The sequence below is a fragment of the Dreissena polymorpha genome, chromosome 2 (assembly GCF_020536995.1).
Source record: "Dreissena polymorpha isolate Duluth1 chromosome 2, UMN_Dpol_1.0, whole genome shotgun sequence".
Taxonomy (NCBI): Eukaryota; Metazoa; Mollusca; class Bivalvia; order Myida; family Dreissenidae; genus Dreissena; species Dreissena polymorpha.
The window spans coordinates 152940636-152967913 of record NC_068356.1 but is presented as its reverse complement, the minus strand read 5'-3'; the positions used below and the strand labels follow the sequence as shown (position 1 = coordinate 152967913).

General features: G+C 33.6%; 2 protein-coding genes across 6 annotated transcripts; one reads left to right on the top strand and one right to left on the bottom strand.

Moving 5' to 3' along the window:
* Window positions 1–2673: 2673 nt before the first annotated feature.
* Window positions 2674–9652, top strand: LOC127869502 (uncharacterized). 3 transcript variants are annotated; one of them, XM_052412123.1, is made up of 6 exons: window positions 2674–2746; window positions 4244–4301; window positions 4720–5034; window positions 6154–6480; window positions 7778–7849; window positions 8516–9652. In XM_052412123.1, exons 2-6 carry the CDS (start codon window positions 4247–4249, stop codon window positions 8548–8550), a joined length of 804 nt encoding a protein of 267 aa, XP_052268083.1. In that variant the 5' UTR covers window positions 2674–2746; window positions 4244–4246; the 3' UTR covers window positions 8551–9652. The 3 variants fall into 3 exon arrangements, with proteins under 3 accessions (XP_052268083.1, XP_052268084.1, XP_052268082.1); XM_052412124.1 differs by lacking the exon at window positions 2674–2746 and adding an exon at window positions 2806–2937; XM_052412122.1 differs by lacking the exon at window positions 2674–2746 and adding an exon at window positions 3935–4126.
* A 355-nt stretch (window positions 9653–10007) lies between these two features.
* On the bottom strand, window positions 10008–24570 carry LOC127869501 (uncharacterized). 3 transcript variants are annotated; one of them, XM_052412119.1, is made up of 19 exons: window positions 24370–24570; window positions 22761–23102; window positions 22269–22505; window positions 21792–22073; window positions 21394–21675; window positions 20716–21027; window positions 20148–20477; window positions 17914–18036; window positions 16942–16981; window positions 16711–16766; window positions 14998–16002; window positions 14778–14805; window positions 14229–14296; window positions 13760–13966; window positions 13492–13519; window positions 12728–12795; window positions 12446–12473; window positions 12028–12104; window positions 10008–11544 (listed from the first exon to the last, which is right to left on the bottom strand). In XM_052412119.1, exons 1-19 carry the CDS (start codon window positions 24431–24433, stop codon window positions 11501–11503), a joined length of 3621 nt encoding a protein of 1206 aa, XP_052268079.1. In that variant the 5' UTR covers window positions 24434–24570; the 3' UTR covers window positions 10008–11500. The 3 variants fall into 3 exon arrangements, with proteins under 3 accessions (XP_052268079.1, XP_052268080.1, XP_052268081.1); XM_052412120.1 differs by having other exon boundaries at window positions 13760–13954; XM_052412121.1 differs by having other exon boundaries at window positions 21574–21675.
* Between the last annotated feature and the right edge of the window lie 2708 nt (window positions 24571–27278).

Below are 27278 nucleotides of genomic sequence, written 5' to 3'. Positions count from 1 at the left end.
AGACAAAGTGTGTTAATTATTGTTAGTTGTCAAATAACACACACTCAGTCAGCAGATATACGGATTACGACAAACATACACTTTTTGAATATACAGCATTAAGAGTAGGTTTGTAAACACGTCTTACTACTCCACGCTAAAAAACATAAAATATTGTATGAAACATATAAATTATACTTGTTTAGAAGTGTTCGTCATAATACATTTTAATTTATTGTAATCCTAGATATAACTGAAGGAGAAATTAATGATATAATGTTTAATCAGAAGAGGATGGTTTGTTTATTAAAATGATGAAAGTATATGTTTGCCAGCGATTGATCATGCAACATTCATCGAGTTCGTTCTCAATTCTAAGAAGATTCTCAAGAATTTTCTCTAAACATCAGCTAATGGTTCTTCCCGCGAATTGGTAATTCCGTAAGTCTTAGACTTTTGATGCATTCATGCTAAAATAAAAAAGGTTTAAACTTCACACGATAACAACATTAATAAATGTAATATCGCAAACATGGAAACTCCTCAACGGATAAAAAAATAATGAGCAGAGGAAATTTTTAAATAATTAAAACGACAAAGATATGTCATTAATCGAGCGACCTAAACAGGAATCCATCCCCATTCTCGGAACATTCTCAAGAAATTCTTAAAAAAAGACAAGTACTGGGTCTACCCAGTTATCGATATCGGTACTGTCTCTATTAGTTTGGGGCTTTTGATGGAATCAAGCTAAAATAAATAGACCAAATGATAACACGATAACGACATTCATACGTTCAATAAAACAAACATAAAAAGAACAGAAAGTATGTCAGCAGAGAAATGTTTGTTCCTATCCTCTACTTTAATAACTAAACATTTAGCCCGAATATTACTGATCAAAACTGGTATCACCGCATTGGAACGGTCAGTGCAAAGCATTAGGTGTTTAAACCGGTTTAAGGCCTTGCCTAACGCTTACATAAGCATTTAAGACTGACATAGTCAGAAATTTTGGCAGCATATTCTGCAACAGTAATGTAATTTCATAAATGGTCGTAAATTAAACTGCATTCGTTTATAATCTTAACTACATATTCTTACTTATCCTGTCACATGCCTTTGAATCAGCCCGATAACCAGGTAACCTAATATCCCAAAAGATATTAGGCTAGATGACCACGTGACCTCGAATATCCGTCAGTTGCTATCCGCGCATGCGCATGCATTTACTATTTTCTATTAATAAAATATACTTTTTTTAAACATTATTATTTAAACAGCATAATTTCGTCTTTGTGTATTGAATTAATAACGAGTAACTCGATTTCTGTGTGTCTTAACAAGATGGAAGTTAGCCTAAGCGCTTTGCCTGACGTGACGTCACCATGTTTTTTTTCGCTCGTGATGTTTACCATATTAAATATTTAAACACAAAATGCTCGAAAAGATATTTTAGAAACATTTCAACGAATGTTGTAAATGTGACGGGATAAATAGAATAATAGGTTGGTGACGTGGATGGAGAATGGTTATCAGGCTCGTCGGAGAATCTTATCGGGTGAGCCGATAAATTCCTCCGACTTGCCAAATACCCATTCTCCATCCACGTCACCAACCTATTATCCTCTATATATGCTTACATACTAATTCATACTTTTACCTTTTAAACAGTGTTTATGTTCAACAGGACAGGAAAACACAAAATTATTTTTTACACGAATTATTTGCACATAAAAGTTGTATCGTTTATTACATTTTCTCTCATCGAAAACGTATTAGACGTGCAATTATGACTATACTTGTATTACAAAATATGTTTAACTTTAATTTACATATATCACACAATACTATTTAATTATAGCGCATGTTCAATGAAACTAACATATCAGATCATGATGGAATGTATAAACATTTTTTACTAAAACCTGTATGAAAACAATCATCGATGAGCTATAAAACGCCAATCTTGTAACATCTTGGATATAATAGATCATTAGCAGAGGGTAATCACGTTACATTCCAGATGGCGACGGCCATGTCGAGGCAGATATTTTCCCCCGTTATTACTTGTACTGTCTGTATAAATCCCACTCACTTTCAAGCAATACCAGCAAATAAGTGTTTAGCGTGTATTTCTTATTAATATTCGCTCTATTTCTGGACTTTATTCTCTACGAAATGTTTTAGTGGGATCAAAAAATAACAGCTCCCGCTAAGAAAATTGATAGTGATTAAAGTCAAGATAACGTCGGGATAAAGAGCAAATTTTAATACAACATAAACGTTTATCACTTTCTTGCTGATGAGTACCATCCGTTTGCTTTAATACAATATGTCAGCATGACGTAACATATCTTTTCAAATAAGGTGTTAGTGTATGCAGCCGTCATTCACAAGCAGCAAGCAATATACGATTTAGAACAAAAGTGAATACACAAAAACACATACAATAGAAACTATCATTACACATTGTCATAAATAAAAACATGCGATACACTCAAAGTTGCAAACTGTCAGCATTATGAACACGCTAACGAGCTTATTTTGTTCTTTTAAGGGATATTCCGGACGTTGTAAAACTCAATCTGTCAGTAAAGAATTATTGTCCTTTTTAAAACGCAATTGACCAAATGGTAAACAACTCAACATAAATGAATACCGAAATTCCGATTGCGTGTACTTGAAAATAAACTATGACTAAACGTAAGCGGAATGTGCGGTAAACGTTGTTGGAGATACAGCTTCTACTGTTTGTTTATTTCACGTAAGTCTTTGTTTTACGAAAACAGCCAGTTCGTTATTAACATTAATGCACTAAATAATCAAGTGAACACATTGGTTAAAAGTGTGCGATAAACTGGCCATAATTATACTTTTATATTATAGGAAGGGCTTTTCGTATGAAATATATCATAATGTCGAAACAATTACTATACTCAAGTGCAACTTATTGAGGTAAAAATTGAACATGTTATTTAACGCAGGTATCGTTGAAGATATTTAACTTTCGTTCAACGTAATTTCTCTATATTTTTTTAATCAAATATACTCATTCAAAGATATATGACATCGTGCTTGTACGTTAATGTGTTGTTGTTTTTTATCAACAAGTGAGTAAGTTCGGATCAGTGAGGAATGCGCGTATTTATAGAATACACGCCATATATAACTCATTCACTATGTGTCATATCTATATTCGTGAAAGAGACAATTGTGGTTTACTTGAGGTTTCATGTTTTGACAGAGTGCCAACTTTTATTCAAACGAATTGACTTTTTGTGACGGATCAGATTGTACAGCGACAACCGAGTTTAAATTACGCTAATAATTATGCAAAATATCTTACTTATACCTAAGTCACAAATAGACACCGATCACCGTCCGATCAGCGGCCGACGTATTTTCCCGCTCATCGGGCTGGCGACCGGCCGATGATCGCACGGAAACCGGGCCAATTTGTAGCATCGAGCGGCGTCCGGATTAATTTTAAGTCTCACTTAAAATTTGACCCGACGTCGGGCCCGGGAAGGAATCGAGATGAGATCGAAACAAGATCGGACGATCAACGCACGGGTATCGCCCGGCGATCGCCCGACATCGGATTCATTGAACGTGTATCGGCAAAAGTAAAGGTATTTCCCAGAGGCATACAAATCGGCCGGCGACCGTCTGATTGTCGGAGGGCCTCCGCACGATGCCCGACGGACGCCGGACGATGCTCGTTATGATACACGTCCAATGATTCCGATGTCGGGCGCACGCCGGGCGATAACCGTTCGTTGATCGTCCGATCTTTTTTTCGATCTCAACTCGATTCCTTTCCGGGCCCGATGTCGGGAAAAACAAACTGTGATATAAAAAATTTATCCGGACGCCGCCCGATGCTACAAAACGACCCGATGTGCGTGCGATCATCGGCCGGCGCCAGCCCGATGAGCGGAAAAAAACGTCGGCCGCTAATCAGACGGTGATCGGTGTCTATTTGTGACTGAGGTTTTAAACTTTGTCACTCATCGGACGGCGGACGGCCCCGACGTGTCCAGTCTTCCCGATGCCTGGAGATCGGAAACATCGGCCGGCGACCGGATTATTTGTGACTGAGGCATTAGTGATATGAGCAATTGTTATGAAAGCAAAATATACAGTACGGATATAAGCATACCATGAATAACAATCGTTTATGTATCATGAGTAAGATTTACTATGGATATTATTTAGAAATGGTGGAAACATGTATTGATTATAACTTTTGTTTTTACAGGTCATGATGTATGCAACAATCGGTTTCGTGATACATCTGGCAATAATTACAACACCAGGTATTATGTTATTAATTCTTGAACGTTACTACTGTATACTCGAATGTGAAGCGTTTACTTTACCAAGTGCAAATTGGTGATGTTCGCTAGTATACCTCTTATTGTTTCACTTTATTAACCAGCAGACACCATATTACTTTTAATGCTCGCATAATGTTTAAAATATAAATTGTCGGACATATCAACCAAATTATAAAACTATATAAATAACTTTAAATCATCTTCAGACAAAAAGTATTTGCATCTAAACTGATCTTTCTATTGTAAAAAGGCTTAAACCGATCAGTATCAATATTTAAACTAATGTTAACACTTGAAACGTAAGTTATGTTCTAACTCGATGGTGTATATATATTTAAATAGAAACATGTCTAATGACACATATTGATATATTAATTATGTAACATATCTATTTTAGTAACGACGATATCATTACAAATGATCAGTCACAGTAGTATAATCGAGTGTATGTCAAACAAAGAAGTATCTTTCATCTTAACACATTTTGGGACTAAAGAAAAGACACCTATAGCAGACTGTTACATGGTCAACGCTGAGTGTTATCTTTTAAATGAAGCCTTTTCGAAGAACTTCAAGGTTGTATCTGGGCATGCATCAGTTCTACTTATCATTCTTAACGCCAATAATGACACTTTTGGGACGTACACGTGCATCGAGAGATTTGACAACGGCAGTGCTAGCATCCACTTGGAAAAATATGACTACTCTACACGTAAGTTAATGCTGTATACAAGACATGATAAGTTATATGATCATAATACCGCATTGATATTTGCCTGATATAACGTTGCCTGATATATTTTTTTTGTATCATGGTCAACAGGAATTTCTTATGAAGTCAACAATTTATATCAACATGAATCAGGTTTAATAAAACAAACAATTTGATATCAAAAACGTACTTATTGTATTCTAGTTAAAAGTCATATATCACAAAAACGCTTTTTTTTAATCACCACAATCCGCACTACATTGGTTAAATGACGTCATAAATGGGACAATAAATCTTAAATATCGATATAGTCATTGCACTCGCAAGTGTTGCACAGAAAGTCAAGACAAATGATAACTGTATGCTTATCCTCAACTATTTAAACAAACGATTTAACACGCTTATGTCAATATTGACACCATCATCAAAATGTCAATTTCAATACACATCTCCTAAATGGCGTCTCAAAACTATTAGGTGCAGTGTGTTCTTCGATTAAAATTGTCGCTGCAGTCCATTCCTGATCTCCAATTCAAGACGTTTATAATTAAAGCGAGTGTACTTTTCCCATTCGTAGTGCAAATTATTCTAAGCCTCGCCTGATAAATTACAAAACGATGGGACGGTAACCTGTTATTCTCTATGTACATCCTGCATTGTTAGAATAACTTTATTAAACTACTGGTGTTTAAAATCATAGGACACGCCTTTTTTTAAACAAACTGCATAGCATAATGTTCTTCTGCTGCGTTTAGAAAATCCAGTGGACATATCCTTTACCTTGTCCTTAACGAACTGTACAAAATAACTCTACCAAGCGGATGTTTCTTAGTCAAAAGCGACTGCTATCTACCAAATGACAAGCTTTCACCTAATTTCAGTGTTGTATATTCACAAGTTCGAACTATTATTAGACAAATTGACGAATACACATATGAATCGGGTACTTGTTTCAAACGGTATACTTATAAAACACCAAGTTTTGAAATCGGAAAACCATTTTAACATGGTGAGAATATTTAAGTTAGATATTATTACCACATATGAACAATTCTAATTGACACCGTGTGATGTTTTAATCATAATGTTTAATGCTTTTGCTTTTTTATATACTTTCAGTCCGAACCCATCCCGATAACCTTGAATTAAAACAAAACATAAATAACCTTAATGAAATCGTATGTGTTTCTGATAAGGATATAACGTTTGCATACACAAATACGCATACTGGACAAAAGGCAATTATAGCAGCATGTAAATCTAATGTCGGGAAGTGTTATTTGCAAAGCAGTTGGTTTACAAGTTTCTACTCTGTCACTCACACTGGTAATGGTGGAAGTCTTAATATAAGAAAACGTCGGAATGACACTATTGGAACGTATACATGCTACGAAACAGCGAATAGCAGCATCCGGGATAGCTTAGGCATTAAAGAATATGAAACAGGTAATCGTCACCATAATTATTCGCAGGCTATAACAGAGGGGGTAATCACGTGAGAGTCAAGATGGACGTCCATACCGAGAAAGTTATTTTTCGCCGTTTTATACCCTTTATTATTACTAGTGCTGCAACAATATACCGGTATATCGGTATATATTGCAATACGAAATCCGCATATTGTATTGCGATACGATTTTCATCATACCGGTACGAATATTCTACAAAAATTCATCCATATTTCGCCCAGAAAAGCCATCCGAAATAATGATATCAAGGTAAACAAAACAAATAGGTGTTAAATTTAAGATTAAGCTTATGGAAATACGAAAAAACAACAACAATAAATTACATAATAAAAATGTAAATTGGTGTTTATATTATAAACAGAAGTAATAATCATAAAAAAAAATACGTAACAACATTCTGATAAGTTACACGACCGGCTTTTAAACATCCACAATTCTCTTTCGTGTTATCATTTTTCTTGTCTTCTTTTATAATAGTTCTCAAAATGGCAGACGAAACGAACGCCGAGTTTGACTTTGTAGACATTTTGTAAAAAAGGCTAGAATTGCCAATAGGATATAACTAGAACTTAAACATACAATACAAAGGTTATGTGCATGTAATTAAGTTGGTTTTGGTGATTAGCTGGCGAGTTATAATTCTGGTACAAGTTAGCAATATATTGATTTACGGGTTTTTGAACTGACAATATATTGCAATACAGTTTTTGGCGTATTGTCGTTGCACTAATTATTACTGTTTATTTTTTAAATGACGCTCACTTTCCAGCCAAATCAGTTAAAGGTGATTAGCGTTTATTTCGTATTTAAATTCGCTTTATATCTCGACTTTTTCCCCGCAAATTTTCTTAGTGGAGACCTAATTAGGTCAACCCGCTAAGAAATTTCGCATCGGGTAAAGTCGAGATATAGAGCGAATAATACTATGAAATAAAAGCCAGTAACTTTCTTCCTAATATGGCTGGAAAGTTAGCGGAATAAAGAAAATAATACAAGTAATAAAGGGTATAAAACGACGATAAATACGTGCCTCGGCATGAACGTCGCCATCCTGTTTGTCACGTGATTACCCCCTCTGTATAAGTCGTATATTTTAACGACGGTTCTTTAATAACACGGTTCTATTGTACTTCCTTAGACTAGAATCTGATACGTATATGTTCGAGGAATATAATAATACATTTATCGTTACATCTGCCATGGAAAAATAATAATTCATGACCTTTATAAACATTAATTAACAGTATTTTTAGCGGTCGTGTTCTTTATTACAGATGGTTACTTTGTAATGGTAATAGCCATTGCTTCACTTATCCTGGTACATGTGCTACTACCTATGTCATATGGTACGTATATTTGTAAGCATAATATCCGGCTGTTATTTGTAAATTCTTTTTTCGGCATCAATTTATGAAAGTATTACAAGCTTTCTTAAAAGCCTCACACATGTATTTCGCATATATATTTTATTGCAACGCTTACATTTTGTATATTCTCTTATTTGTGATTGTATCTTTATTACACAAATTACACAAAACCAAATATCATATAGAATCTACTGGTATTGTTTCTAGATTTTTAATTGTACATATTGTATTCTTAACTAAATACAAATACGATTTAAAAAGGTAGTACATCGCGTTTACACAGTCAGTGTATTAGCTTCGACGACGATATGTGTATAGAAATTACATGTATTGTTGATTTGGAAGCTCGGCTCTTTTTCTTTTCCAGTCATAAATCAAAATTCACCTTTGCTCCTATAGCATCAAACTTATAGAACACTTTTTTTTATAGCATGTATAAACAAATATCGTCTTTCGACATTTTAATGTTTTATATAGACGTTCTGGTTCCTGACATGAAGTTAGCCATGCACATAAATTGATTGACTCATCTAATTTTTATATCCAAAATGTCTGGTTATAATGATGTTAGGATTGAAAATACAGCAAACAGCGTTGTGTGTTTTTTTTAAGTACAGTTAAATGGCGTTTGCATCCTCATTTCAGTTCTTGCCGAAGTCATCATATATTATTCGAGGTAAACAATCTCACAGTATCTACACATATCCCAGTGGAGTTTTCGTTGCTTGTGGGAAACTGCACGCCAGTGTTCGCATCGGATACCGTCATGAGAACCAACGAATCAACAAATTGATAGTGTGCATCTCCTGACTTAAATTGCAATACGTGTTTACAGTACGGATAATGTAATGCGCAATATTCAAGCTCATCAATTTTTAGCATGAGTAGCGCAATCGAGACACATTGTTTTCTTTGTAAGTAACACATTTAATTTAACGATATGTCGCTAGGTTCAGCCGAATGTTATCATAGCAAATGCACTGATGTTTAAAATGTCTTAACAAGTGTGTTCACTATGGCCCATATACACCTATAAGGTTTTAAGACAAAACATTAAGAGAATGTGTGCTTTTATGCGGTTATTCTATTCTCTTTCCACTGTATGTTAAGTCAAACATTTATAGAAACCATTTGATTATATCAAAAACATAGTGCTGCTGTATATATGCGAAATGCATGTATTTTAGTGTTATTACGCCTATCTTTTATTTCTTAAGACAAATTATGGGTTGATGATATAACATTTGGGGTTGTGTGTCCAACTTTCGTAGCAGTATACATGATTGTTAATGTAAAACATGTACGTTATGCATAATTTTTCAAAAGACGCTGGATACTATTTGCCAATCTGCAGCCTTTGACAGACATGCTTTGGCTGAATTGTGCGTCGGCTGTGTGAATCCGATTTCAATACATCCAGCTGATGTTGTGCGATATTAGTAATGATGATATAAGTGTCGCTTTTACAAACAAATTGTTTATGAATATGTGACCTTCATTCGTCCAGCGGCATCATGACCTCACACTCAGTGATCAGAAAGATATTTGAACGTCAGTGTATCATATACTAATATAATGCATATTATGTATGGTCACAAAGCAGTAGTAAAAGCAGTAGGCGTATGCATGGTGATTGTAACTTTAATCTGGTATCGTGTATGGATGTTCACTCACTTCTATAATACATACAAAAACATGTATGATGAAAGAAACATTAACATTTATTTAGAAACGTATTAAGACTGTATATACACTGAATATCAATAAAATTTCGTAATAACATCGAAGGTCTTATTGTTTCGCTTGGTATACTTACTATGACAGTATAATCCAGCAGATTCATTTAGCTATTTATAAATGGTAATTGTAACGTTAACATTATGTTTATTCGGCAGCTTTTGTTATCAAGCAGTAATACTCATGCGACCGATTTCTGATTTAGGTCATACTTTATATCACATTTACTGGTGTTTATTTGCATATTGTTATTTTGTTATTTTGTTATTAATGATATCAATGTGCAAGACATATTGAAAAATATAAGTAATTAACATTTAGTATTAGGGATATTCTGTTTAACAAAGTTGATTTGTTAGTTTGACGATATGATATTGGGTTTATATAAAGGACGCAATAATAATTTTATTCGCTATGTTACACGACCGTTTATTTACAGGTAAATTTAAGAACAAACTTAGAACTGAACATCATACAGAATGCATGACATATTACATATATATTGGACGTGGAACAATGACATGAGTAGTTATCATGATATAATACCGTATCTCATGCACATTGTATTTTAATGGAAAACTAACCGCACCACGGTGAGAGAAACCAAGCAATCAACTCCGAAAAATACAACTTAAGTTGCACATGAATATAACATTCATAGGTACTATTTTGGAACACTGACACAAACATCGAGTAGACAATGCAGTCACGCAGCATTATAATATGTGACTTGATATCACATAACATGCTTATTAAGTTGTAAAACTAACTAAATTAACGTTGAACGAATTATATCCTATGTGTGCGTGTATTGCAAACATGTTCAATTGTTTATGTCATGCTCACTACCGACAAACACAAAACTATTCAACATGGGAGAAAGGTATATTTCAAAGACCTGCTGTGTAAATCTAGAAATTTTGAAAAATAATTAATACTCTCAACATCGTTATTTAAAACTCAGTGCTAATAATTAAAAATAAGTGATACTATCAACAACGTAATTGTAAATTCAGTGCGAGAAAAAACTAACACAGTTAAGCAAGATACAGCAAAGAAAGCAAAACAACTCAAAGTCAGCTATACAATTTAAGATCAATCAATCGTTAATATTTCCATATTTACATTATTTGCAAATCGTGATGTATCCGTATTAACTATTTACTTAAATACCTAACATAATCTGTAAACTTCAAGTTTACAACTTTCATTCTGAATATAGACACGATATAAGTCTCTTCTGTGTTAAGTTAAACACGACCAGTGTGGATAAAAAGATGTTGACTGTTTTTGACTCTGTGAATTATGGCACTTAAACACCTATCAGATGAACAATAAACGTCAGCGCATCGAAAAACCTTGCGGTCTTGCAATCTCATTCCAATAATACAAATCACTTATGCGTCATACTCGCAGATATTGATATGCTATACTAACTTTAAGTGAAAAAGGGGATGTTTACATAAATTATCATTTTCAGAGAAGTATTGTCAATGATCAGCACAACTATCTCTTAGGTTCTTTTCTTGTTCTTTAGCTTGGAATCTTCGCTTGACCTTTATTTCGCACTGCTTTATCCATTAATGCAAATTACTTATGCGCCATAATCGGAGATCTTGGTATTTTATTCAAAGTTTAAGTGTTAAAGGGGATGTGTAAATAAACTGCCATTTTCTTAAAAGTATTACAAAGAATCAACGTAAATTATTTCTTAGGTTCTTTACTTGCGCTTTTGCTTGGAATCTTTCACTTGACCATAATTTCACAATGCTTTTACGCGGAAGAACAAATATTGGATGCGTTCAAATTATGTTAATTTCTGATAGTTCTAGACTCTATGTATATAAAGGTCTCTGAACTTTAATACATTGTTTGCAAAAGGTTGAACAACGCCTAGCTCTCTTTCGTTTCCGCAGTTGGAACAGGTCCATCAAAACCTGTAATTTTAAGAAAAATGACATAGTAAGAAATCGACAAGATATATAAAAGATTGAACTTTTGATTTGTATATTGACACATTTTATTGTCAGTGTATATTTCGCTTGCTTTATCCTTAACATCTTTACTTCTTAATAGACTTAATTCGGAGCTCAAATATAGTACAAGCATTTAATAACTTGTATTTGATAAGTGCTCGTTCCGCATATGAATATTATCATTGATACTTAACATTTTATGAAATTATAATGACTAACAATACAAAATCCTTTGTATTGGGATCATTATTTGTAGTGTCTCGTGCAAATTAGTATGTTGAAAATAACACCTACACGATAAACATGTAAATATACTGATTCTGGCCATTATATTTCAAACATAATTGAGATCGAATAGTTACATATACTCATTAATTACAAAGAAGACCAAATATGTCCAATCCTATGTAAAAAGAACATTTTAAAACAAAACACGTGCAATACCTGGAGGCTTCCTTTTAACTTTGTTCACCACGCTGTAAACGTAATCGTCTTCTAGTCCCGGCGGAGTTGTCGTTTTCCTGTCCGCAATTAGATTTTCAATTAGTAATGCAAACATGCGAAACCAATAATTAATTATCTTTGTTAATATAACATATGCCAGACAAACCCTTATCTTTTACAAAATAAATGTTAATATATTTTATTTAATTATCATGCAATGAAAAAACGCATATTTCTAGTAAATATATTGGTTATAAAATCATTTACCGCAACGTTTATGGGTAGAACTTAAATACAGTTTTTTCTCATTATTGTTTCAAAATGCATCTGTATTACTTTATTATCAACATTAAAAAAGCTGTAATGGTTTTGCAAATAAGGTTTTATATTAGTTCAATTATACATTTAACTTGCTTACATCCGCAAGGAAGTATCTTGTCCCGGTGCTGCAACATATAAAAAAACAGATCAGTAATTCCTTTCATGATTACACAAATATAACAAACCGTTATAATTATTATGTTTAAAGTTACATGCATTCAGCGTCAGTTATTCGTTTATCAACCATTATATATTTAATGAAACATTCACTTTATTATCACTTTGCATTTGCTAGTACTGTCATGCCGATATTTTCCTTATTGATACCACATTACAATATAAATTTTAATTGATTAGTTAATTCATTTATTCATTTTACCTGCCAATGCTCTGTACTTTTCAGCATCTTGAGACTGCCTATGTCTTAAACTCTCATATAATCCCAACCTGCAATATATATATTCTAAGATGAATGTCTTACTTAACATCGTTTGTGTCGAAACAGTAAAACACTGATATTTAATTTCATAACTTAGCACATAATACTTTCTCATACGTTAAATAACTAAACTACTGCAGTACACAATAAATCGTCATAACTTGAAAGCATTTTAACCCATGGGCTGCGATGGACTGCCAATGAAACGGATACATTATGTGTATGTTCGTAATGCATCTTTAGTTTCGAACATGTATATATCATAACATGCTTCAAATTAAATATTCAAACATGAAATATAGTGTCACTTATATCTGTATAGATTGTTGAACAACCTCGTTCGAGATTAATAGTTCTTTTAAACAAAAATACTAAAACTAAAGATTAAAGCACGGTTTTATAATAAATGGGTTTGAGTCATAGTTCGTTTTCGTTCAGTACAATTACCCAACAATTTATTAATATTTACAAATAAAGATTAATTTGTCTTAACATCTCATGCATATATTTATAAAATAATAAAGATAAATCTTAATACGCATCAAAACCTTGTTTACAAGAACACGATTAATCAAATGACATTTTTAAGTATTGTAATGTCTACGGACAACGAATTATTGTACATTCCTTATAAAACACTAACATTGTCTACCTAAAATGTAACCTTTTAACATCGAACTCGTTAATATACGGAATTATTATACCTTTCTGCTGAAGATTTTTTGGCCTGATCTGAAACAAAACGAAGCTAATAAATGTCTCTATACATAAAAAAACTAATGCACACACATTTTGGATTATCGCTATGTAATATTCTCAACACAATGTATCTTTACATGTAAGCACGTTTTCAACCCGTCCAAACAAACATTAAAACATGTATAGTTGGTTACACACGCTACGCGAAAGACAAATAAGCGCCAAGCAAAATCTACACTTGACCAAGCTAAAACCAAATCTACGATGTACAACCTTCTTTATACAGTGGTGTCACGTGATACTCAGAAGATTGGTTCCCCATTTTGGCAGTCTCGTAACCGTCTTCTCCCATTTTCGTGTTAGGGTAATTTAATTTTGCTGGGACTACAGGCTTCTTGCAAGCTCCAGTCTTGTCGATGATGTCTACATAGTCGGGGTCTACGTATTCCGTCGTAGTTCTCCTTGTATCTGCAATTGTAACTATACTTTGTTTTAGTTATTGCTATGTTACACCCTCAACTTTAATAAATAATAATGTTTTACACACACGTGTGCATGTATTGACAGGTTCTGTCACAATCTTAATTTCAAATTTGTAGCATATTGTTTTTGCAAGCTAAACATATCGATGTGCACTATTCAACATACATGTATATCCTTAAAGAGATTTAAGAAATACATAACAATCCGCTAGACGTTTATACAGATGTATAGTATAATTTTGACGCAATACAAACTACACCTTCTATGGATTTGTAGTGTGGTTGTTCTTTCCCTCTTCCAGGATTAAGGATCTCATATCGTTCCGCTCTGGATGAACAAAATGTAAATTTATAGTTATTATGTCGTTAACATTGAATTGTATCATAACTATATAATATAATATATAATATAAAATAATATTAAATAATATAATATTTTATATATAATATAACATAATATAATATAATATGATATAATATAACATAAATATTATTACAATATTAAAATATAAGTGCATGATTAAATATTGATATATTGCGTTGAAACATATCAGACAAGATACATAAACGCTTATATAGTATTTATGTAGACTGATGCAGTCATTTGTTTCAAATGTTGATTATTATACTAAAATGACAAGAAATTTAGCCAACGTAAGTGAACGCAACTTCTCTCTTTATATTTCATTTTTAGTTTGAGCATTTTTTAAAGTAGGACTATAAGTAGTTTAGCGCTTGTGTTGTACTAAATCATATATATGACAAACAATTCACTCAGGTATTCGCAAGCATTATAATATCATACATACCCTCCCGCGCTAGGTTTGGGCCCTGTTTCTGAAATAATAGTTGAATTAAATTAACGTATTTATACATTATATTTTGCTACAGCTTTATGCAGTGTCAACAGTTACTTAATTCCCGGGCTTGGCACTGGTGAACAAAGTAAAGGGTTGTATAAACATATAGTATCAGTTACAACACAATTGTACAAATGAAATACTTATGTGACAGTAAATTGAATGTTACCTTGGAAAAGGTTTGTTACTTTATATTCGGACGGTAATTCACTCTTTGCCTTTTTCCCTAGCACGTGAACAAATGGTTCCGAGTATATTTTCTCGGGATTCGAGCCTGATTGTGCATTCACTGTTGGATGGATCTCCGAGTAATATCCAGTATTGACTAACACAACAGCTTTTGCATCTGCTTGAGGCGAACACTCAGAGGAATGGGACTGATGCTTTCCATTATCCGTCGTTCGAATTTCTGAGTAATATCCACCACTGACCAAAGCAACAGCTTTGTCATCTGTAATCGGTTCAGAGTAATACCCAAGGCTACTAGCCGTAACCACAGGTTGCGCATCTATCAGTGGTTCTGAGTAATGCCCAACAGACAGGCACGGGAATGTTGGATCAGTTAACGGTTCTGAAATACATTGAATATATTGCCCTTCTTCGGGTTTCGCCTTCTTTGATGCATTGCGTATAAGTCGCTTTAAACTCAGTGTCTTTGTCTTTATTTTGTCTTTCATTTTAGCTGCTACAGTTGCTTCTTCGAATCCGCATTCCGCATAATGACCGTCACCTCCACTTGTCACATTGCCTGTAGACTCATGGATTGACGAAGGTCCTGAAATGCGAACTGCGATTTTTTTCTCTTTCTTCTTCCTGTTTGAGTGTTTTTCTTTATCTTCAATGCTACATTCTACATAATGAACCTCTTCTGCTTCTGTGTCTGTGCTCGTTACTTCAATAGGATTCGAACGACCTGGTATGCAATTTGCGTCACAATTTGAAGGCCTTTTCATGTTCATAAGATTCTTTGAGCCTTTTGATTTGGCATCTTTTGTCTCTTCAGATCCGCATTCTGCATAATGGCTTTCGTCTTTAGAAGTAATATTAGCTACTCTATCCAGAGACGAACGGTCCACAGTTATGTTGGGTGCTGCGCACGACTCGAAAGGTTCGTCGGATTTTCCTGAAGCTCTTGAAAGTTTCAAGCCTCGAGAGCATGAACGTTTTTGGCTTTCTAAAACGTTAAATATTTATTTAAAATATTACAATTCGTTCAATGGAATACATGTGCAAATGCATTTATCAATGGCAGATATAAGCGTCATGGGATCTATTTTTGGGAGACCTCAAATACTGCAATGCGTGATTAACTTTTAAAATACAAATGATTAAATGCAAGCATTATTTGTTCGTCATAATCAAAAGCATCAAATTACACAGAAAACTATTAAGCCATTTTGCGAAAATTGACGAAGAATTAGAAATGCATGTTTTGTTTCTAAATTCGCTGTTACATGTACCCGTGTATGTACAGCATAAAAACAAGCTGATATAATTTACTATATGATATTTGTTTGATTGCATCTTTAACTGTTTTAACATATTGGTTAATACAAATATTAAGTATATAGTTGGTTCTTACTAATTCAAAAGTAGAATATAGTACGCAAGTGTACGGGGCTTAGGCAGTATGAATACTCTTCAGGAGGTGCAAATGTATTGCAGACTTGTGTTGGTAAACATAAGTATATACGAGATCGGATGGCTCGAATTCCGGATGGCTCGAACAATTGTTGTCGGTCAAGGCGAGTTCGAGCCATCGGGTTTCGATTGTATGTTAATTATTTTAAATGTCTGAGCAACTGTTTAATGAAAATCACTTTAGCCAATGCATCAACGTCTAATACAATTAAATATTACATATACATATACTCGTACATACCTGCCGGGTCGGAATAAACATTTTCTGATAATTGCTTTACGTCTGCAAGCCTCCTCCTGCAAGATTGAAATACCCTGTAGCGAATTTTAATCGTTTAAGAAACATAAAACACGTACTATAATTCTTGGTTGTTTCACATTTACACATTTCAAAATATTGTAACATTCTATTTGATTATGTTTGCAATTGTAATATAAGCGATAATTAAAAATGCATGTTATGTGTACTTACATTTCGCGTTCTTCTGATCGTTCTGGTATAAAGCTTTGTTCTGAAATAAAATACAAATATGTGTCTAAACACACATGTAGGACCTATTCTTTATCAATACCGGATACAATCAATAGAACTGAACACAATATATGAATACATGATTAAGTATTTCTAACAGGGCACATGCCAAATTTCATTGAAACAAAGAAGAAAATCAACCATGGGTTATTCTGCAATAATTATGGGCGGAGCTTATACACCGAAAGCACGCGCTGTAACTAAACAAAACATGCCGATACATTTTCCACCAGCGTAATAGTTATAACATATACAGTGTTGTTATAGTAGTAGCTGTAACACCCTTGTGTTAATTAAAAGTGTACAATGTTAACATGTAAGTTTACACAAGTTGTTGTTGTTCTTATTTAGCAAACGGGAGAAATGATACGTTTTTTCCATCCAGTTTGGCTGTTATTGAGGGCGGAGATCTGATCGACAGAACAGCCGAAAGTCATTTTTATGAGCGGAACTTCACATAAAATAGGACACGAGAAAAATGATACATTGTTTAAATATTTAGTTAAAACCGTGTTAGAATCGAAATAGTTCGTGTACGTTATAGTTTGTTGTCGAATAAACCACGGCCGGAAGTTTAGATGCGTGGTTTCAAATCACTCGTACTTCGCACTCGTGATTGAATCCCTACGCATCTAAACTTCCGGCCGTGGGTTATTCGACAACAAACTATAACGTTCACGAATTATTTCTTAAATTTATGCATTTCATTAGTTCAGATATACTCATAGATATTTATAGATATTTACACACAATATGACTTATGTTTGAAGGGCTTGATTTTGCAAAAAATAATAATAACATGCTTTGATAATATTACCATACAATGAACACGTTTGGTTTACTTTGTATGGTGCACTGTGTTTGAAACTTAAAATATAAATCGAAAACACATTGTTTAAATTAGAATCTTACCAAGCACATGTTTGCGAAGTTGTGACAACTTTTCACGGAACACAAGTGCAGCAACAACACAGGTCACAACCACTATGCCAACTATAAGCGGTGCAATCATTTTAGGAACGCCATTATCAGGAACTGTAAATAAATGAATGCCTATTTGCTTTGTGAAAGCTTGTGTTTGTTGCGTATATTATGCAACGTATATTACTGATACTTATTCAAATCATAAAGTCTGAAAAACTACATTACATTACTAAACTTTTTTTTAGACAATGACTTTTTTGCATTGTTCATAATAATAATTAAAGGGACCGTCAACCACAAACGACGAAAAAAGAAATGTTGTAAAATACCGTTTTTTTTACAATTATTAGTTTATATTGATTAAAATATCACGACTGGTATATTACATTACTTGAAAAAGTTCATATTTTCAGTAAATTCGGTAATGAAATTTCGCGATGTGAAATCGAAAAAACATCGTGAAATTAGGTGACATAACGAAATACAAACAATACATAACGCAAGTAGATTGATCATTTTATATATAAAATATATACAATTCACTACACATGCACACTTTGCATTCCTGGGTTTACCACGTGACGGTGATGATCAATCTACTTGCGTTATTTATAGTTAACTGGTAGTGACCTGGTACCTGTACCCAGTAAAATTGTATTACCAAAAATACTGAAAATATGAAAACTTAAAAATGTTGTCAAGTAATGTAATATACCAGTCGTGATATTTTAATCAATATAAACTAATAATTGTAAAACACGGTATTTTAGAACTTTACCTTTTTTGTCGTTTGTGGTTGATGGTCTCTTTAATGACATAAATATACTGTACAACTAAAACTGTATTTCCAAACTTAAAATTGAAATGTTGATAGCGTAGAAATATCGTTACTCAAAAATAGCCGTATTTCTCCTGCAGGAATATAGTATAGCTGAACAAAAAAGTGTAAAAATGCTCATAAACTTCGGATTTCCAGAGTATGTGTTGGACAAAGACGGTGATGGTTATCAGAACACGAGCGGTTAAAGTAAGCATGCAATTGGGATAGCGAAGTGGACGAAGGTAGTCCAAAGAAAAGTGAAATAGCATTTGTAATGCCAGGGAACAGTGAACAAGAGGTCAGTAGATTATGGAAAAGTTAATTTGAGCAAGACAAAGCAGGGAATAGTTAAGCGGGGTCATTAGTTTAGTGAACAGGAGAGAAGGAGTTAAAAGTCAATGGAATAGTGAGGTATATAGAGAATAGAATAGAAAAGTTGAGGTTGGTAGTCAAGGAAATATTGAGACAAGTAGTCTAAAATGAGTGAAGTTGAGGTCAGAAGTATTAGTACTATTTCGGCAAGTATTTAAAAGATATGAGACGTCGAGGTAGAACGTCAGTAAAATGGTGAGGCAAGATGTCTAAAGAATAGTTAGGTTGAGGTCAGTCTTCAAAAAAACATGTTAAAAGTAAATTAATATTATCACAAGTGTGATAGCACAACATCAACTGAATATTTTAGTTGCAATTAAGTGATTGATAACTTTCCAAAATATATATATATTTTCTTTATATATATCAATTCGAAAGCGTTTTCAGACATTCAACAGTATTGGCACGTGTTCAAGGATATGAATGTTTATATAATTTCCGTCAAAATAGTAAAATTCACGGCTTTTTGAAATGTGAATATTTTCGTTACTTGAATCGTAACATTCCTTTCTAAAATAGGTCAATAAAGGCCAAACAAAACGTTCCGGAATTAAAACAGGCAATTAAATTAACATTTGTTTAATTAATAAACTCGTAAATAATGTCGGAAAAAAATGCTAAGACGGGCGTTATATCATGTGTGACCAGCCTAGCTCAAGCAAATCCGTCTCCTCAGCGTTGACTGTCCAGAAGCGACCATGTCCTTAAATGACAAGCCTAGCCGGACTTGATAGCGGTGAGTGGTTGCTCAGACTGGGCTTGAGCTACACTGGTCATGTATTGCATAAGGCTCTTTTTCACATGACGCTGGACGCATATCATCAATTCAATAATTTAAAAATAAAAATTGAACACTTTTTAAATTAATGCATTAAACTCAATAGTAGTATAATAGTGTTGTACAGTTAGTAAATACACTACCATATGAATGTTTTTTTTTCTGATTATTACTGCATGCTATCAATTGCCTTAAAATTATCGCGAACACGCAATTATTCAATACAAGTAGCTATGTTATGTTAAATTTTACCTATTTGGATTGTGACGAGCTCTAACGTTCTAAACGCTACTGGGCCGACGACTGACGAGTTACCGAGATCGTTACTGGCAAAGAGGTTGGCAACATATTCCTTTCCCGGCTCGAGTCCCTGTACAACTGTTGTCATATTTTCAGTATGCCCAACGGTATTGTTCCTTATAATGTTTATCTGTTTCCAATCCGCTTGAGAGCTAGGCGTGTACAAGACATGAAATGTTTGCTCCAGACCGCCATCAAACCCTGGTACCCATCCGAGCTGCACTGAGTTTTCCATTATGCTGTCATCTAATACTCGAAAGTGTTTTGGAACGTATGGTTTATCTGAAATAAACATGCATTAAATGCAACATTAAAAATATGACAACGCCTAAATCATATCTCAAACATAGGCCGAAGGTTTTTTAACGTTTTTTTTTTAAATAAAAATTATGTAACTTATTTACTAGTACTTGCACCTACATTAACTCAATAGAATCGTGATTAAGACATGCAGAGTTTGTTTGCTTGCGTTAAATACTGTTTTAAACACTCATATTTAAATATCCATGGTGAAACATACCACGGGCGTTCAGTACAAAATCGTAAATGCACGCTTGGCCTATTCCATTTCGTACTTCTAGCCGATAAATCCCGAAGTCTACTTCGGTAAGAGGTTGAATGGTCAAACGAGACATTACACCGTGAGTAACGATGTTTCGACGCCCGTCCGTTGTAATGGGTAAGCACTGTGAATGGTTCGTCGTACATTTGAACCATTTGAAGTCTTCAACACGTGGAATTGGATTTGCAAGTCCATCGAACGTTAAGTTGGCGCCGTCAGATTGTCGCGTAATATACTCATGTTTCGTGTTTGGATTGATACGAACCGGGGCTATAAAATTATAAAATTATTTATAATTTACTGTGTGTTATCCCAACATCAGCCCTGAATGGATGAACTTTTATGTTTCGATTGTTATTTAGATTATTATTAGAGAGCAATTGCATAACACAGTTGGAAACTAATATGCAATACCTAACGTTTATTTCGTGTTTGTAACATTCTGAAGAATCACCCGATAAACGCCGTAAAAACGATTAAAAACATGAAAAACATTAACATTTAAATCATAAATGTTTAACATTCTTGTTAAATAAATGTGATCTTAACCTAGAATATTGAAATGCGACATAATACACATAATGATGTAAACTTGTAAAGTTTAGCTACTACAACCAGGTCAAAATATATATTTACATTGAACATTTAAGTACATGTCCACACTAGATGAACCGACAGCGTTGGAGGCAAAACATGAATACAACCCAGTATCCGTATAAGAAAGCCGATCAATCTCAAAGTATGCATTTAGACCGCCTTCTTTAATCTTTGATTTACTGCCGGATTGGGTGAGTCTCATATGAGGCAAAGGGTTACCGTTGCCTGAACAGTTGAATGTAATGCTTTTATTTTCCATCCTTGTTACATTTTGTGAAACAACATGACCATCTATCAGAATGACTGGTGTACTTGGGGGATCTGAAAAATGTAATACGTTTGCTGCTAAAACAATTATACCAACAATACTATCGATTTGATATTTGTCGAAAAAGATGCGTCTATGCATTTGCATGTAAAATTATATAAATACTTACATTGGACATTAAGGCTAAATGAACCTGCATCATTTCCTTGAAACGCATGTTCCTCATTGCTTACTGTGTGTTCTCCATTGCTAACTGTGCATGTATATACACCTGACTGATTTCTGGAGGTGTTTGATATAACCATTGAAATGCTATTGGAATAGACTACTCCATTTGAAGTCCATTTCACTTTTGTATGTTCAGGATTTCCTACCTCGAAGCTGCAATTGGTATGTATAGGTTCGTGTTCATTTATTGTCACGTTTTTCATCGGCAGAACCTTTGGCGGGTCTATGAAATATAAATGGCAATTTATTTTTGTTATCTTAAATAGTTACACTTTATGTAACAAGTATAATACCATAATTATGTATTTGTTGTATTGAACATGTGTTTGTTTTGTTTAAACATGAGAAACAATCGTTATGGTTGATTCAATATATCCTAAAATATTTCACGTACAATTATTATAATACGCATGCTTACATAGAACGTTTAAATTCCAGGTTTGTATCTTCTGATCACCTTCTTCACAATGCAGCCTTGTCAAATTGCGTGTCAGTGTTAAATTTAATATGTATGAACTGTGTGCCATAGGTAATTCCTGTTTGTTTTTAAACCATTTGATGTGTTGGTCACCTCGCATATGACACTCAAAAGAAACCTCCGTTTTCTCCGCATGTGTAAGATTTATTATTTTCTCTTGCGTTATCCCACCAACATCTAAACAAATGAATACAACTTTCTTTCTTAGAATTGCTACCATTAGAAATAAAGGCGGAAGCAACTCTTTGCGAGACTGGGCAAAATAAAAAAAAGCATTGTAGAGAACTCAAAATCTGCTTTGACATACGGAAATGCGCCTTGCTGAAATCAATTTTTGAAACTGTGTCGCTGCTTTATGGGACAGAGAATGACAATTGTGTTAACATGAAGAAACATAAAGTGAGAACAAGCATATATGGCATTGAAACTTACCTGGAAGTTTAATGCGTACTATCTCACTAAATTTGGCTACATTTCCATCTGGAACAGAACATTGCCAACCTTTCCCTTCATCCGCACTCGTAAGTCCCGTCAAAGTGCAACGAGTATTGTTTGCATCGATGCAATGACAGTGCATATGCTTGGGTGGAGGACTTGGTGTCACGTGACATTCGTTCTTTGAGCCACCGACAGCTAGGATCTTACTGGATTTTTCGGTTGAAACTTCGTAGAATCCAACCGACTTATGGACATCACTGACTACAGTGCATGTTAACTCTAGATTTGTCACATTTACATACTCGTGATGAATGGTGACTATGGTTCCACCGGACACTGAAATCACGGCATCGAATTATCTTTTTGATTGTAGTTAAATGTCCCTGGTGCCTATGCAACCATATTGAATAATCAATAGTTAACAAGCATAGAAAGGGTGGATCGCTGTGTTGTAATCAACTTACTATTATATATCAATTTACCAGTGTAATTCATATCGTATTTCAATGTCGGACAATCGAAATATTCAATTCGACCTTTGAACGTGTATTGCAAAATTCCTCAAACATGTAATGTGATGGATTTCGCAAATTTAAAGAGACATAAATGTCAAATAGTGTAATACTTTATTTTTAAAGGCCAAGCTTTATAGTTTTGTATAAGCCCCATTTACTCTTCTTAAAATGTTGGGCAATAAACGCATGTGTAGCGACACTTTCCAGCTAGTTGTCAATAAATACTGCAGAAAAAGGACAATAAGCCAACTAATAAGATATATATATATATGCTATTTGAAAATGGTCCCATGCACGAAGTCGAATATGTAATGCCCAGAACAAATACGCCTTTAACTAGGTTTATAATGAATATATCGTTAAGTTTATTTTTATTAAAATATTTTGATATCGTGTACTAAATACATTTCAATTCATAACGTTTATTATGAACGAAAAATAAGCACTAGTTATTCCTTCAGTTCGCGTAAATTAACCTTTTTTGAAAAATTGTGTGTTTACCCAAAATTTATATCCTTTACTGTGAACAACAAAATAATTGCATATGGACGTCTGCAACCATATAACAATGCACATAGCATGAAAATATTAAGTTAATTGAAATGTACCGATTGCAAACAACTAATTACAATTAAATTAAAACAAGATACATCAGACTTAAATCCACTTATAAAAACAACTTTTTGAAAGTGTATTGAGTCAAAATGTATCAGAACAGAGTGATGAATTGTTTGTGTCGTTTCAGCATTATCCCTTGGATTCAAAAATGAATATAATGAGTTTTGATATTTTATATGCGTCTCTGACATGTTGATTATGTATATTTCACCACATGCATATATCAATGCCGTTTATAAATAAGCATAATCTTAATTGAAAACACATTACATATTAATTGTGAATGTTAAATATGCTTTATATTCCATATGAGACGGATCATATAAAAATAATATGTGAGTTTAATGGAATTTTATTTAAGCGTTTATTTAATTATACTGGGAATGCCTTTTTTGTACACACGAATTCTAAAAATACCATTTAATTGAACGAGTGTTGCACAAACAATCTATAGCCTAAATACTACTTACGCATTATGACACGTCCGAACCAAATGAGCCAAATTAGCTCGCACACACTATGTTTCCACCGCATAATTTATTTACGTATCATTTTATTGAAATGTTTATATCTTAGTACAAATTGTAATTCACATAACTTACGAATGAAATAGTTCAATACAGATTGATGCATAAGTCTCATATAAGATTATATCTCATCTGATTTATGGTTTCACAATTTAAAGCATAGTACAATAAATACAATTTGCTCGGCGAAACTCGAACTAATGCCGGAACATTATTTTGGACCAGTCATGGTGTCGCCAGGACAGTTTTAATTCTGTATTCGTTGTATTCTTCCTTGAAATACTTGAACGTAAATGTTTCTGATTGAGTTATTGGTCTACGCAGTGACGACGCTAAACCAATAATTGAATGAAGGCCTCGACTTTAAACCAAGGTACGTAGTGATATGTATATCAAGGGCGATTATTAATCGAACAAGATACAAGTACTTTGACTATACATCTTAATCATACAACCTTATTTTCTATCGAAACAAACACATGTAGTAACAAATATGATCGACGTGATACATTCATTTAAAACTAGACATAATGGTTAGTGTGGACCTGAACTAAAGCTAAAACTTCCTTATCAATGCTTATTAAATGTCAACAATTGATGCCAGCTCCATTTAAGTGTACCATGGGCAGGATGTAAGAAGTTTACATGCAGTGATCATGTTAGCTGTATACCCTTTATAAACTTGATTTGCCACTGAAAGATTAATGTATGCTGAATTTTGTAGTCACATTACGTGTGAATATGCATTTATTGTTTACAAAATAGTCGCGGCCAACTGTGCAGGCTGTCTTTCATGTGCTCTTGCTTGGTTATTATAATTGACATTGAATTATAGCAAAATATGTCAAACGTGTTTTGATTGCAGTTGTATGATTAGAGAATGCGCAATGTTGCTAACAGTTATTACTGGTAACAACGACATATTCCACCCCCCCCCCCCCAAAAAAAAAGGTCTTATGTTCAGCTTTCTTAAATTTGAACACAGATGTCAATTTATTTTCTATGCTTACATTTAATTGTGCGTATTAGCCTTTCTGAACAAAAACGCATGAGTTTTTATAAAATTTTATCTTATTTATTTGTGTTATTCGACAATTCAACTAGAGCTTCTTGACTTTAACTCAATCTTTCGGATATAATTAAATACTAAGATAACTTAATTTGAGCCGGTTGTTTATTCAACAGTAGGCCGTCTTTGAAAGTTGTTGCTATGCAAGTATACGTCGAATAAGCGATTTTTATATTGTGCCTCTTGCAAACTTAAGAGCTTAACAGCAATTGTGACTCACGTCATCTTTAGTGTTGACCATCAGAAACGGCCCTGTTTGCTTTAAAACGGTTTGCGATCCCGTTTCACATTTTAACTTGTATTTCAGATTCTCGTGCTGGGTGTGCTTGTTTCTTCGCAACAATTATTTTGAGTTTCATTTCGGGCAAAATTTAGGTATAAAGTCCTTGTGTAAAAATAGATTAGTTTCTCAAATACGAATAACAAATAACGTGTGTATGTTGGTGGACACTAATTCGTGATTATATATATATTGCATACTATAAGTATTAATGTTTTATGAGACGTGTATTTCAGAATATGGAGGCAGTGACATTATGTTCGAGTGTTATATGTGATTAATACAACAAATTAAATCTTGTTTTGGGATTTAAAACTGTCAATAAAGGCATACAACCATATTTATGACATTCAATCGAAGCTTCTTGATTTAACGTGGTATGTCTTTTTGTGACACTAACACGCTTTCAATAACAAGAAAGTGAATGTCCCGTGATATATATTTCCTCACGTGATGAAACAATGAGAGGAAATTTAAGCTTGAATCATATGATATACAGACCGAGATTAGTTTTCCACATTCTTTATCGTTGATCGTGTTTTAAAGGCGTCTTGACAAACACCACAATTATAATCGGTAATGGTTCAGCTTTGAACATTCATCGTCAGTTGATTTTAAACAAAACTGTTGTTTAATTATCAAAAAGAATATATGCAATGCCGTTTGGCATTTTGATCGTTAACTATTACTGTTTGTTTGATACATATTGATTTAACATTTAACTTTTATATTCAATTGCAATTGACAGGGAGCAATCGTTAATCGTTGATGAAAGTAAAACAATTTCATCAACAATTGATGTATTAAAATGCGAGTTTATTGTAGATAATGACAATGAAGCTTCGGGTCGGTAAATCAACGGTTGAGCATGATCGGTCGACATTAAATAGTACAATGGAAACAACTCACATAACAAAGGACAAACGAGTTTTATGATGAATTATCGACACCTAACGCTTCCATGCAAGAAGTTAGACACATACTCAAATAAATAATCAAAATATTTTACAAAGTCAGTACAGTGTATGGATATAAATATTTAGTGATCTGTTTTTGGTACTGCAATTTGTATGACCGACTGACTGATACTGTGATATACGTCCGATGTCTGCACATATACACACACGCGTTTAATGAAAATGCTAAACTACAATAATACAAACGAATACTACAGTTCAAATCGATATACGACATGTAGTACTCAACGACGATGTCCGCTCGTTAGCAGCTATCAAGGCATTGAAATAACACAGTTGAATAAGTATACTATATTATACCACTAACGTGTGTATCATCTTTCCATTTACAAAAATACTATAATACTGACATATCAAGGTAAAACCGATATGAGGAGTGTTAGGACCGACTAAATTGATATATTCTTATCTTAGCATACGTCGTGCATACAACATACATACACGCACATCATAATAAACTAACTTAATACAATAATACATAGTTCAATGTAGTCTACAACATAAAATTGCATACTCTTCGCTACCA